Source organism: Micropterus salmoides, unplaced genomic scaffold (assembly GCF_014851395.1).
Source record: "Micropterus salmoides isolate LMB-PRFRI ecotype aquatic unplaced genomic scaffold, ASM1485139v1 Ms_hic_scaffold_9, whole genome shotgun sequence".
NCBI lineage: Eukaryota > Metazoa > Chordata > Actinopteri > Centrarchiformes > Centrarchidae > Micropterus > Micropterus salmoides.
This window is the reverse complement of record NW_024044681.1, coordinates 8,188,495-8,203,867: the sequence shown is the minus strand read 5'-3', so window position 1 is coordinate 8,203,867 and position 15,373 is coordinate 8,188,495. Positions and strand designations below refer to the sequence as shown.

Below are 15,373 nucleotides of genomic sequence, written 5' to 3'. Positions count from 1 at the left end.
GTAAACCTAAGGAGAAAATTCGGTTTTATGAGATGAAAAGGACCGCCTGAATGCATCATCAGTTATGGTCTCTGTAAGGCTATGGCTGTATTCACACCAAATCAGGGGTTGCGGCCAAAACTCCAGTCCTCACATTCATTTAAATGTAGGTGGTGCGTTTCGGCGGAAGCACGACCCTGAGGTAATCGCTGCAAACAACTTACTTGGTGCGAGTACAGCCTAAAGGAGCCAGTTTACGCAGAAGCAAGTCAGAATCAGAAGTTCTTGTCGGATAAACAACTACTTCTGTCGCTTTTCATGTGAACAACCTTGTCCAACACTATGAATGTTTTACAGCAGGCACCGTTATATCCGTATTTAAACAATATCATGATGGAGTATGCACCGGCTCTAAGAGTGGAGACTATGGTAAATGCTCTGTAGACTGTCTAGATTCACCTTAACAGAATGTGTCCTTTAAAGGAGACAGCTCCTGAATTGGGACACAGCTTATAGCTCATTTGAGGTAGATTAGTCAATGCACATGTGTCGGTTTCTGTGTCTTATGCAAATACACTCACACATTTGTTAACTGCCACTCTCAGTCTGTCTTTTGTGGATCCGTGTGCAAACACTGACTGACATGTGGCCTTTTGTCATCAGTTTGAATAGACCGCTAAAAGGCTACATTAAATTTAATGAGGTGATCACGCTGCCAGCTGACAAGAGTTACATCCCTGTCCTCTCGGCTCTCCTCACATCTTTCTCTTGCTGCTGCTTTACTTTTAGAAGGATATGTGTTATGCTTTAAAGATACATTTCTGTTTTGTCATGTCACTGATGAGACATTTTGGGGGCTGTCAGTTAATGAGAGCATGTTGGATGGTGGTGTCGTTCCATAAATGTCTTATCAGTGTGTGCTGTGTCTTGAATATTAATAGAGCGGAAAAGTGCCCAGAGTGGAATGAGTTTGTGGCAGCATGGAGCCTCTGCTTTCTGATGATGGTGATGAGTAGAGGAGAGAGGAAGGCAATACTCTGCTGTGTAGTACAGCAGAGAAACAGTTGACTGTTTGGTACTGCCTTATTTTCAGCTCAGTTTCAATGCCTCGTCTGGGCTGGCGCGTGTGATTTGGCTATGAATTTGCATTCTTATGAGCTGGCTGAGGTACAACCGGGTTTGTCTTGTGAATACCTCTTGCGTTGCACTGCATTCATATTACCACACTTAAAGAAAATTAGGGGATAGAGCTGTGATAATTGAGGTTTGCGCTCCCATTTTCTGGCTGCATTCTTATCTGTTTTCTGATCGAAAGTGCAACTTTTGTTCTCTTTGGGTAAGATTTACTCAATTATCAGCTTCAGTAAAAGTACTGCTGTGTCTCTTGAGGGAAACTGATACGAATATTTTACTGAGCAACAAGACAAATGTGAAGACTGATAGTCTCAAGTAGATATCATGGATATGCTTTTTTTCTGACATATTACACTAAACAAAATTATAAATGCAACACTTTTGTTTTTGCCCCCATTCGTCATGAGCTGAACTGAAAGATCTGACACTAGGATTGGGCCGATAGACGATGACATCACAGACATCACAACGTTGAGCCGGCATCGTGATTGTAAAACCCCCGCCCCCCACAGCAAAAGAAAACTCAAAATGTTCACATTATACCACCCCGTGAAAGCAGGTGTTAATGACCACGAACATCCTTTGGCAGTACATCCAACCGGCCTCACAACCGCAGACCACGTGTAACCACACCGGCCCGGGACCTCCACATCCAGCATCTTTACCTCCAAGATTGTCTGAGACCAAAGAATTTCTGCACAAACTGTCAGGAAACGTCTCAGGAAAGCTCATCTGCATGCTCGTTGACCTCACCGGGGTGTCAACCTGACTGCAGTTTGTCATCTTAAGCAACTTGAGTGGGCAAATGCGCACATTTGATGGCGTCTCGCACTTGGGAGAGGTGTTCTCTTCACAGCTCAATCCCGGTTTTCACTGTACAGGGCAGATGGCAGACAGCGAGTATGGCATCGTGTGGGTGAGCGGTTTGCTGATGTCAACGTTGTGGATCGAGTGGCCCATGGTGGCGCTGTGGTTATGGTATGGGCAGACGTGTTTTATGGACCATGAACACAGGTGTACTTTAATGATGGCATTTTGAATGCACAGATATACCGTGATGAGATCTTGAGGCCCATTGTTGTGCCATTCATCCACGACCGTCACCTCATGCTGCAGCATGGTAATGCACGGCCCCATGTTGCAAGGATCTGTACACAATTCCTGGAAGCTGAAAACATCCCAGTTCTTGCATGGCCAGCATACTCACCGGACATGTCACCCATTCATCATGTTTGGGATGCTCTGGGTCAGCGCATATGACAACGTGTTCCAGGTCCCGCTAATATCCAGCAACTTCGCACAACCATTGAAGAGGAGTGGACCAACATTACAGAGGCCACAATCAACAACCTGATCAACTCTGTGAAGGAGATGTGTTGCACTGCGTGAGCAAATGGTGGTCTTTTATTGCGGCAAAGGAGAAGCGCTCACTAACACAGATTTTGGCAGATTTGTGAACAATATTTGAGAGAAACAGGCCTTTTGTGTACATAGAGAAACTCTTAGATCTTTGAGTTCAGCTCATGATGAATGGGGACAAAAACAAAAGTGTTGTATTTATAATTTTGTTCAGTCTCTATTACTCAAGAATGTTCTGTAATTTTTAGCCATGCTAGGGGAATGACTCTGTGCATGACAATGTCCCTCACCTAAATGAATAACTGTACAGCAGCACTCGCTGGTTAGGTGAGTCTGGTCTTTCCGCCAGAGAACATCCACAGTTTGTGCAAGTCAAGTGGCTATTGAGGGAGAGTATTACAGAGTAATTTTACTTGTTTTACCCCACTTTGATTTACACACACGTGATCGCATCCCCCATCTGTTCCTCAAGATTATTCAGTCTTTTTTATATTCATCCTCCTTTACTGTCTGTCTCAATTACTTTCCTTAGTTTCAGCACCCGCCCACGTTCTGCTTCCACAAATCTAAGCATGTGAACACATTAGCTGAAAAGTTTTCCTCTCTCCTTGTCTTGTTTTTCAAGGTCTTGTTGAGCAGCAAGAAAAGCCCCAGAGGAATATCATAGCGACGTGCGCTGAAATTTTAATCAGGAGGAAATGGGGCGGCACAATCTCGCTTCTTTTTAGTCTAAATTTGCACAGATGGACTCTTGCTGCTTGTCAGGTCCTTGTGTGACACACTGAGAGCGCCTGCCTGCGACAGAAAGAGGAGAGGAAGAGTGGTAGAAGGGGTGAAAGGGAGAGGTGAGGAGGAGGGAGAAAGGAAGAGAGGAAGAAGAAGTAGGGAGGGCTGAAAAGAATTTTATATGAGGCTCATATACAGCATCTCTGTGAGCAGAGGCCAGCCGGGGGATGGTATAATAGGTTATACATTCATCACATAAAATGCCTGAAATGTGTGTCAGGTTGACCTAGACGGTCGGAGACTGCGTAGAGGAATGATGCAGAGGTGTGTATAAAAGCTTGAGGAGAATGAGAATTTAAAGTAATCACAGAATTTGTCCCTAAACTAAGGATGATGGAAAATAACATAATTATATAGTACTATATATTATAGTTATTGTACTTTATGCAGTGTGGATTTTAATTGTGATCAAATTCAGTTAGTTGTTAAACGAAACATAAGCCAATGTAGTCTGTCTATGCAAACTGCTAAATATGAACACGTGGTGGTGAGATGTGCCCTTTTTTATGCATTTTATTATATATTAAAGTTCAACTGAATCCCATTTTTTTTGTCAGTTATAATGTCAATGTGTTTTTAAATGTATAGTTAATGGTCTTTTTATATTTAAAGGAAGCAAAATGTTTTTGGATAGATTTCTGAAATGCTCATTTTCATCTCAGCCAGGCGTGTCCCTGTCTGTATTTAATTGACAACAGCTGGCAGGTTGCCAGAGCGTCATAGGGAAGGAGCGACAAAGTAAACAAACTTGTGCTGTAGCCACATGTCATGGGCAGACAGCGTGTTAGTGATATTGAAGAGTAAGAACCACACCAGGACCTAACTGCACCAAAGTAACATGCAGCACTGTTTGCATTCTCTTTAATGTGCTGCAGCTATCCTGCATACTGACGTTAGCAGTGCGCTCCAGTGAATGTTTGTTTGGTTGCTAGTTCAACAATCTAAGGTGCAGGACAAGATGTGTGTTCATGTTTAGTTAAAGTTAGACAAGGAGAGTTTAGCAGGAAAGCTAAAGTGGTGGTTGTTCAGAGTCTGTGGCTCTGTGTGACGACCTGCTCTGCCTTTTCTAGAATGCTGATGTTACTGCTTTATGCAAGATTTGATTGGGTGTACGGAAATACTTATACCCAACAGTATTCTGATGAATATTGCAAAAGTAGAGGGCGCCATCATGATGGTTTCGGATTTATTTATTTTTTCTTAAGGGACGAACACAAGTGGATATGTTGCTGTGGCAGAAAATGCGATATAATGTGTGCATTAGGGAGACATGATGTATCTACGCCCGTGCTATGTGCATTGGCTTCAAAGCTAACCCTTACACTCTTAACACAGAGCTGTAACTCCCTCTGTAATTAGATTTAGCCAGCGTCACCATTCACCTCTCTCTTGTCTGTTTTTAGTCAACATAAACCCTTGATCAAATGATGCTACCTACCGCATATGTTGACCCGACCTTTACCTAAACCTAACTCTAAAACCAAGTCTGAACCCTGTCAGGGTCTAAAACTTCAAAAAGTCCTCAAAAAGATTAAAGTACAAGAGCACAAAGACCTAGACTCCTCACACCAATCTCTGTGTCTGAACTGTACGTTAGTTTGTTATTCAGTGTCATATCCCTCTAAGCCAGCAGTCTGATTAATAATTCACGATATTTCATACAGTCAGTGATGCCATTTGTATTTAAAGTGTTTCACTAATTGCCTCCTCCCATCAGCCTAATTATTTCTCCATTGTACTGTGATCCTATAATTCACGATGCAGAGTCACTGAAAGTCATTCAGTGTGTAGAATGACTAAGTGGAAGAAGAAACAGCCTCTGCCTTTGTATGCTGAGCTGCAGTGTATCTGTCTGTATGTGTGTGGTTGTGTATTTAAGGCCTCCGTGGAGTTGTGCGTCATAGCATTGATATTCTCCTCACAGGGTCGTCAGGCATGAAATAGAAGAGCACACTTTCTATGGATAAACTCTCAGCAGAACGCTGTTGGATAGTGATAGTCTGATGCTCTGGAGAAATCTCTTCTCTGACAGTGATACTGACAGAGTACTGGGGGAAAAAATGCATTGTGTGTGCGGCACGGTTGTATAACAGTTCTTACAGGTGCAAACCGATTGTTGTTTGAGGTGGCCAAACCTTTCAGTTTCGTGGTGGGAGGTTTTGGGCTGGTGGGGAAGTCAAACACATCTGGCAGATTCACCAGCAAAACAGTGTTGCATTCACAAGCTAATATCTAGCTAAGCAAATGTCTAATATATAATACATAATTGCACAAATACAAAATTCTGCCTATTTCTGTCAATCCACAATTTTAACTGCACAGACAGATTTCTGAGATTGATAAATCATCAGTCAAAAATATTATTTGGATGGGCATCAAGAGATAAAATGTGTTTTAGATTAAATTATAAAACATGAAAATTATCTTGCAGAGACTTGAATGTATAAATCACGATAACCAGTCGATCACATTTTATCAGTTATGTTATTCAGTTAGGTCATGTGATGATGCCAAAGCAGGCGGCGACTGTTTAAAAGAAAGACCTTCCTTTTGGTGCATTTATACACTTTGACATTTGAGTTTTGCGATATGGTCACATTTACATGATCCTTATTGTAATGTCCATGCCGTCCCATTGTTTTGTATGGGGGTATTTATGTTTCAGTAATATTTGTGTGAACAGATGAGCGATCTGTGTGTAAACGTGTAATCTGTAAATATAAAACACTTTGCACGAACACAAAATGAAGATTTGTAAACGCACAAAAATATTTTGAAAATATAAAACAGATCTGCAAATACAGAAATTCCACAAATTATAAAAATATCTGTGAATATACCAGCAGAGATTCTTTTCAAAATGATCTCTCCTTCCAGTGTTATACTTACGAAAGATGTGAGGAGAGCCGGAACGATCAGCTTGGACTACAAAAATGTAAAGATAAATGCAATGAATTGGTGAATGTGAGGCGTTGTCTGCTGGATCTCCAACAAGTTTCTGCAAGTTCACTTTCATTGTGCACTCAAATGATCTGAAACCCAACTTCTCCATGGAAATGAATAAAAAAAAAAACTATGCTGCATTTAGACAGTGATGGGCAGTGCAGGAGTGTGTCTGTGTGTGTGACAGCATTCACGACCATCTTCCTATGTGCTTGTATGTGTCTACAGGGTGTGAACCGGGTGGGGAAGGACGCTCAGGTGGGACGCGACGGTGTTCGGAGGAAAGACTGGCACGACTATGAAACAATCAAAAGAGATTCCTCTCGATCTGGTAGGTCCAAACCTCCTCTGTCCCATCCTCTTAGATATTCTGTTAAATATAGATGAGCGCTGCATGACATGTTCATCATGTACACAATGTTCAGGAATGTAAAAACCCCACATTCTGAACACTAGATTGGATTCAGACATACATCGGAGTAAATGCTCCCTGTTCCTTCTCTTGTTGCTCTCTAGCTTTGCAGCAGCAGTGTAAATGTGTGCTTTAAATGCATATCTGCTGTCATAAATACAGTTTTTAATAAAATAAATAAATAAATACAGTTTATATTTGCTGCCGTAATCACCAGCTCAGTTTGATTTTCTGTTCAGGTAAATTAATGTGTTTATCCCTGAAATTGTTACCTTTCGAAAGGGAAAGTAGATCATTTCTGCTTAATAAAACATGTATGCCTGTGAATGATGAGAGTGTTTTTTGTTCTCTGGAACAGCTGTAAAATATATGAAATTGTCTTAAGCATTTCAGCCATTCAAATTCATATTTTTAATCATGTTTCATCAGCAACTTTCTTGCTCGGAATTTCTAATCTTTGATACAGGGGATTTAAATAAATATATTTAGTCATTCCAACTTCAGCTTAAATCCGACACTGGGCACTGTGTTGCGTTCTTTATCCATTATTTTCTTCTTATACTATCCTATTTTAGTTTTTTTTTTTTTTTTTTGCTTTGGTTGTTAAATTCATCAGAATTTAAAAATCCAGGTAACTTTAATCAGGTGGTAGTAAGTATGGCCATCTGGCTGTGTCACTGTTAGCTACAAAAGTTCCATCTTAATATTTCAGATGTGTTATCTAAATTTAAGAACTTAAATTGTCTTAAATTCTGTTTTTTGTTACATATACTGCTTTTGAAGGTTTTTGGTGCACTGTTCTTCTGGTGAGGAATTCATGTTAACTTTAATCTGACATGTTGCCTTTTTTTTTTTTTCCAGAGGTGAAATTGGCCCTCTTTTTCATTCATTTTGGCATTAAAAGGTTTTTAAAAAGTCTTGAAACATGTCTTCCCCTTATGCACAGAGCCATGACAAAGCTACAGTGGGTTAAGAGCATTGGTAGCCTGTTTACTTCACATTATGGGATTCTTGTTCAGTTTGGATTCTTGTTTAAAGGTTGATTTCGCCCATTATCTTATCCAAATGAAAGTGGGAAAGTTTTTTCTTCTTTTTGCCTCCAAGCAATTAAAGTTAGGTAACGTTCTGAAGGGTGTGTAGACTTTAGATAACTGCTGTACAATGTGTGTGTTTGCAGAGGAGATCCAGTGTGGTGGAACTGATACACTTGAGGTGTTGCACATGTCTTGAAATATATATGTGTGTGTGTGTGTGTGATGCAGGTAACGGTGAACAGGGGAAGCCGTTCCCCCTGACAGACGCTGACCGGGTCGACCAGGCCTACAGGGAGAATGGCTTCAACATTTACGTCAGTGACCGGATCTCTCTGAACCGCTCCCTCCCTGACATCCGCCATCCAAAGTGAGCACTGTGTGTTTTTGTGTGTGTGTGTTTGTTTAACTATTAGTTGTGGGCAGATTTAAACTAAAATCTATCAGGAACCAGGAACTTTTATCACTTCAAATACGTGTACTGTACTTTGTAAGAGTTCTTCCAAGTGCATGTGTCTCCAGAGTCATAACTGAAGTTATATATTGCAGCTCAGTTGTTAATACATGGGACTGCTTGTTAAAGGAGCTATATGTAGTTTTTCAATTTAATCACGCTAATAGATCAAAGTTTAATTTCCTTTTTGTCAAGGGGCACTTAACCTCACTTAGAAATGAAGCACACACCTGTTTTCTCTCTTGGTCGGGATGTAGCCGGCAAAGTTGTATCGCTTTCCACATTATTTCACCATCTAACGCAACCCATATTACTATCCTGTGTATCACCGGTATTAAGTCAAAGTGTTGATTTATTATAATAATAATAACAATAATAATAGTAATCTTTATTTGTAGAGCACTTTTCAAAAACAAGTTACAAAGTGCTTTAACAAGTGTAAAGACAATACAAGATAAAAGCATGAAAACATTGAAAGGACTAAAATACATGTTTAAGATAAATATAAAACTAGTAAAATAGAATAAAATAAAAGGGATAAAATAAAGTCAAATAACTAGGCTCTCCTATAAAAGTATGTTTTAAGAAGGGACTTAAAAGAGTTCACTGACTCAGCCGACCTGATCTCAACGGGCAGGCTGTTCCAGAGCCTCGGGGCCCTGACAGCAAACGCTCTGTCCCCTTTAGTTTTCAGTCGAGACTCTGGAACAAACAACGGATCTCAAGGTACGTGCTGGTGCGTATGGGACTAAAAGGTCAGAAATATAACAAGGCGAGAGGCCATGAAGAGCTTTAAAAGTGATCAATAGAATTTTAAAGTCAATTCTAAAACATACTGGGAGCCAGTGTAATGAAGCTAAAATAGGAGTAATGTGGTCATATTTCTTTGTTCTGATTAAAAGCCTTGCAGCTGAGTTCTGGACAGTCTGGAGTCGATCAATAGATTTTTGGGTTAAACAGGTGAAAAGGCTGTTGCAATAATCCAGGCGTGATGAAATGAAGGCGTGTAAAATGGTCTCGCTGTCCTTAAAAGTTAACATAGATCGAATTTTTGCTATATTTCTAAGTTGATAAAAACATGATTGAACAAGCTTTGTGGTGTGCTGCTCGAAATTTAAATTACTATCAAACCAGACACCAAGGTTAATGTGATTTACTAGGGAACCAGCAGATGGCAAAACAAATGACCCCATGACCAGGATTTCTGTTTTGTTCAGCTGGAGGAAATTATTTGACATCCATTTTTTAACTACTCAAAGGCAGTTATTAAGTGAACTCAGCATTCCAGGGTCTGTGGATCTGACGGGCAAGTACATTTGTGTGTCATCAGCATAAATATGAAAAGAAATGCCATGTTTATGGATAATATGTCCAAGGGGAAGCAGATACAAGGAAAACAAAATGGGTCCTAAGACCGACCCCTGAGGCCCACCATATTTAACTGGACAGAATGAAGAGGCATAGTTGTTTACAGACACGCAAAACTTCCTATTTGACAGGTAGGATGAAAACCATTCTAGGGCAGTACCAGAGATCCCCACCCAGTGCCTCAGTCTGTCTAACATGATGTTGTGATCAATGGTGTCAAAAGCAGCGCTAAGGTCCAGGGCTACAAGGACTGAGCACATACCTTCATCAACAGACATTAAAAGGTCATTGGTGATTTATTCTGTAAGAAAGGATGTAACGGCACAAAACAAATGTGGAACGATTTTTTTCTTGATGCAGGGCAGGAGCAGCCAGCTAATGCTACAGGTTCTTTATTGATTTTCAAACATGACAGAGTACAGAGCATTTCCAAAAATACACACCTGAATAGCCTACACGTCACACACAATTATTAAGAATAATTAAAAGAAGCCTATACATTAATAAAGTGCTTACCCAACAGTAGAGAGTGCCAGGAGCTAAAGTGCTCAGTGTCGCTGCTCGGGGGGGCTCTTTCCCTCATAAATCCAGTGAGCTCCAGGGTAGAGACTGCGTCTTGTCCAAAGTTCTCCTGCGGAGTTCGGTCAGAATCTGCCTCACGACCATGTCGCTGTCTATGACAGTCTGGTCAATACCCATGGCGCATCTAGTTTTCCAAAGTTTTTGGCAAACGATGCTGATGACCAGTTGAAATAGTTATTTTTTCTTTGTGGGCATGATTTCTTCAAGAAGTCCGTATGTAACAGATCTATAATTACGTATGAAAGAGAGGCCAAGACCATCTAAAATGTTCCAGACCTCCTGAGACCTATAGCAGTCCATCAGGAGGTGCTGCTGTGTCTGTGATGCAACACCAGGACACCACCGCTCTGACTGGGAGTCAGACTGACATGAGCCACCGGGCGTCCCAAAGGCTCTCCGAAAGTGACTTTCCCCTTAAAATTTTCCTCACCTCGGTGCCATCGCCAACCGCCAAATTCGTGTAATGAATAAAACCCCCATATTTGTAATCGTTAATTTTTATGAAAATAGATTTGCTGCTAAAACCCACCCAGTCTATCTGTAAGTGCTGGTGTTGTGCAATAAAATCCCCGTAAATTAGTTTGTAGTAGGGACCCTGTCTGGCCCTGCCTCGTCTCTTATGCCATTTGGTGGGATCACCCAGCCAGAGAGCGTTCCTGGAGATGGCTGTGGAAACATTTTTTACAAAAGCTATCGTGAGGCGGATACCCAGATCCACGGCACCTAAACCCTCTTAGTTTCGACAACATTGATTCTGGTCCTATAATTAGTTTTTTTGTTTTCCCATTTTTTAACTTCTTCTTTAACTTCACTCAGTTTTTTCTCCCAGTTTACTTCAGCACAATCTATGTTGCATATGGTCAGGCCCAAGGTTTTAATTTCCTGATTAATTTGAATGTTAATGTCGCCCCTGTCGCTCTCCTTTCCTATCCAAACTCCTTCAGTTTTAGAGTGATTTAATTTAGCCCCAGATGCGAGCTCATACACACTTAAAATATTTATTAAAGCGTCCATCTCCCTCTGGTTTTTTATTACTACAGTAATGTCATCGGCATAGGCCATAGCTGTAACCTTAGAGGCGTTACCTACACTTGTACCTGAGATGAGGCTGTGACCCACATAATATACAATGCTGCAACAAAACGGTGACAAGAGCACAGAGGAAGACTGATCCACTAACGTTACAGTAAAGTTACACTGCTCAAAAAAATAAAGGGAACACTTAAACAACACAATGTAACTATGGTAACAGGTGGAAATTATAGTCAATTAGCAAGACACCCCCAATAAAGGAGTGGTTCTGCAGGTGGTGACCACAGACCGCTTCTCAGTTCCTATGCTTCCTGGCTGATTTTTTGGTCACTTTTGAATGCTGGCGGTGCTTTCACTCTAGTGGTAGCATGAGACGGAGTCTACAACCCACACAAGTGGCTCAGGTAGTGCAGCTCATCCAGGATGGCACATCAATGCGAGCTGTGACAAGAAGGTTTGCTGTGTCTGTCAGCGTAGTGTCCAGAGCGGTTAAACGGTCAGAAACAGACTCCATGAGGGTGGTATGAGGGCCCGACCTCCACAGGTGGGGGTTGTGCTTACAGCCCAACACCGTGCAGGACGTTTGGCATTTGCCAGAGAACACCAAGATTGGCAAATTCGCCACTGGCGCCCTGTGCTCTTCACAGATGAAAGCAGGTTCACACTGAGCACATGTGACAGACGTGACAGAGTCTGGAGACGCCGTGGAGAACGTTCTGCTGCCTGCAACATCCTCCAGCGTGACCGGTTTGGCGGTGGGTCAGTAATAGTGTGGGGTGGCATTTCTTTGGGGGGCCGCACAGCCCTCCATGTGCTCGCCAGAGGTAGCCTGACTGCCATTAGGTACCGAGATGAGATCCTCAGACCCCTTGTGAGACCATATGCTGGTGCAGTTGGCCCGGGGTTCCTCCTAATGCGAGACAATGCAAGTAATAAAAGTATTACTAATTTTGCAGTGGAAGTTTTCCTCAGTTTTGAATGGTGTGTGAAGCTGTCTCCCTGTCTGTCTATAGCCGCTGTCGCACTGCCTTTTTTCGTGAGTATTGTGCCGATATGCGGCTCTGCGCTGAATGAAAGGTACGGCGCCGGTGCTGAATCTGCCTCTGAGCTGCTAACGCTAAAGTAAGAGAGCCTGAACATGTCTGGAGAAAAGCCTCTGTCAGCATGCCAGTGTTTCTGCGTTTATTGCAGGATCTCTGTTTGAAAGCGGTTGTGTTTCGGTTTATGCTCGCTCATGAGTTCAAGTGAGCATGCGTACGAGCACACACCTGGTTGCAATCTTAAAACCGCACCACTAGTGGCCGCTGAAAACTCCATAATGTCCCTTCAATGTGAAGGTAAACTAGAAAGGTCGTCTTCAGATGCATTTGCAAGAACTTCAAAAGTTAGTAGTAATTAAGGCTTTATACTCACAATATAATTGTATTCAAAGTTTCAGTATTATGCAGATTCCATGATGCAACTATGACAAATGGTGATAAAGAATGTATTTTAATAAACTGCCTAATTAATCTACAAAACATCTGTCCTAATAAATAGTTTTGCCTCATTTTAAACAATGACTGCATCACTATAGTTGATTTGTAATAAGATTTTAGATAATTAGATTTTATGACTCAATAAATAACAACAGAGATCACTGTTGTTTTTCAGTGCAGTTCCAACTGGACCATGTTGATGATTTTCATCCCATCTCAATCTGCCACATAAGTCATTTTTATGGACTGTGCAACCAGATGAAAAACACTTCCCTGTAAAAGTTCCAGTAAATTGCCCGGGAACCTCGGGCAAAACTGCCTTTTTTTCTACAAAAAATAAATCTTCTGTGTTTATATGAGCAGTTTCATCTGAATAGGGGCAGGAAAGAGCCACAGATGTCCGGGGAGTCTTTTAGGTTTTCATTCCAGCCAAAGACTGCAGCAGGTTATTTCACAGATTGGCACTCCATCAACCGGAGAGGAAAAATGAATCACCTGGTGCACACTTAGGTTGGATTGAAAACCTGCAGACTCACAGCCTTTCGTGGCAGATGGTTGTTGTTCCTCAAAAATAAAGTTGACTGTTGGACAGGAGGCCAGCTTGAGCGCAGAGCTGACTGGGGAAATATCATTTCAAGGGAAAGAGACAGAAATTTAAATAGCTGTAAAGAGTTTTAAAAGAGGGACATTCATGAGAGAAATGTGGGATTGACTGCTTGAATGCATGTGTTTTATGTTACAGCTTGACCTGGCTGAATCTAAGGCTAAAGAACTGTTTGTGCTCGATTTCAAATTGCCAAATCTAGCCTAGTGCCTTTACTCTAAACTCGGACATGATGTGGACCTGACTGCTGTGAGCAAAAAAACATTTAAGGTTTAAATTTCGACCTGCCGACATCGCAGAACAATAAAAAATAAATAACAAAGACGGGCAGGAAAGTAAACTTGGTAAGCCTGTGCATTGAAACACCTTTGTCTCAGCCTTCAAAAAATACTATTACCATAGATTTAAAAACAAAAGTTTGACGTGCTGTGGTCAGTGTTTTAGTACCTGGAACGCTGGGTCTGGCAGAACTTGACTTGATCTTTTCTTAAAAGACTTAAAAACAATTCTGACTTTTATATTTCTGCACTCCAGGCACTAAAACCATCAACTGTGACAAATGTGAAACAAATAATGAATTAACCTGTAAAACATAAACCATGTGTGCCATCAGTAGTTCAATTTGCCTCCTCTGCCAGTTTGAACCGACGGGGGCCAGTAGGACAAATCTGTCCTAACACCAAACCCTACTTATAGCATTGTTTACACCTTTATTCTCCATGCTGGATCTGTCCCAGCTCATTACAACAACCACTGTTTGGAACAATTGTTCCAATTACCAACCTGCCCAGTCTGTTCACAGGAGAGATGTAGCTTTACCCTGACAGAAGCTGATTACACACCACCCAACACCTATGTACTTATAAACTGTGTTCTTGACAGCAATTATCAGTGTCATTGATGTTTCCCTCTGTGCGCAAGGTGTGAAGAACTGATGATAGATGTGTGCCGTGCATCACTGGAGCAGCTTTTATTCTGACTGCAGTGGGGCTGGGGTTTTTTTCCAAAGGGAACAGGGACAGTTCTGAGAATAATGGAAACAGAAAGTCTAGTTTTAGTGCCTTGCTCACAGTGGGACAAAAGTGAAGTATCTTAAACAAGACATTGTCAAAAGTCCTGCTAATGACACCCTGTATCTATAAGTGGATTTAAGTTTTAACCCTCAACTATGGTCATGAGCTTTGGGTATAAATGGAGAGAATTAGAAAAGGGGGGGCGTTTGTTTCTTCGCAGTGTAGTTTGGCTCGGCCTCAGGTACTGCTCGCTTTTGTTGAGAGGAGTCAGTTAAGGTGGTTCAAGCATTTGATCAGAATGCCCTCCGGATGTCTCCCTGTGGGGGAAACATCCAACCAGAAGAGACCCCAGGGCAGACCCAGAACACACTGTAGGGATTATAAATACCATCTGGCATGGAAACACTTTAGTCTCTCAGTAAAGAGCAGGAAGATATGACTGGGCTAACCAGCTTAACCTGCTGCCAGTGCAACCCAGATTAGTGGTGGAAAAATCCATTGATGGATGGAATAATGGCAGCATGGAACCATGCTAAATTTTAGCAAGTCAATACTTAAGTGTGCTAAACATTAGTGAGTTAAGATGCGGACAAAATGCAGCTTAGACATCTGCTAAATTGTACCATGTCTTTACATTGGTTGTCAGGTTGAGCCTGACAAGCTGAGCCTGAGATTGTATAAAGTGTCTACTGTATAGATCAGTCTACCAAACAAGCAGTCACTACTGCCCTTTTAATCATGGACTTGACGCACGGAGGAGGTACACATTAAGCTCAACATTGCACCTTCTTTTTTAGCAGAATAAAGTGTTAAAAAAACAGACGCTGTAGAGACATGATGAGCCATATGGACCTGTGGCTACAGTACAGACTGCTGACCAGCTCTCCTCTGACTCATTAAAGAACAAAATACTGAAAATAAACACAAGAGCAAGACTATAAATATTGTCTGCTAAACAGCTTCAAACCTCCTGACCTGATTCGTCACAGATTGGCCCTTTCCCTCCCCCGTTTAGGAGTCCTTTTGACCCCACTGTCACTTTCATGTGGAAAGCAGTTTTAAATGTTTCTCTCTTAAGGTCTCTTCCAGACAGCACTACATGTTCTCTCCCATTTTCCCCTTCATATCGATATATCTCCTACGTCATGTGACCACCGTGTGAAGCATTAGCCACCACGTAGTATTAGCAACACGTGTA

At 41.6% G+C, this 15,373-nt stretch overlaps 1 protein-coding gene across 1 annotated transcript in view; it reads left to right on the top strand.

Moving 5' to 3' along the window:
- Positions 1–15,373, top strand: part of LOC119895159 (polypeptide N-acetylgalactosaminyltransferase 10-like) — a 101,635-nt gene that overhangs the window by 26,458 nt on the left and 59,804 nt on the right. Inside the window, exons 2-3 of the mRNA XM_038708061.1 lie at positions 6,430–6,532; positions 7,876–8,014. Coding sequence (XP_038563989.1) covers positions 6,430–6,532; positions 7,876–8,014 — 242 coding nt within the window. The remainder of the gene's footprint in view (positions 1–6,429; positions 6,533–7,875; positions 8,015–15,373) is intronic.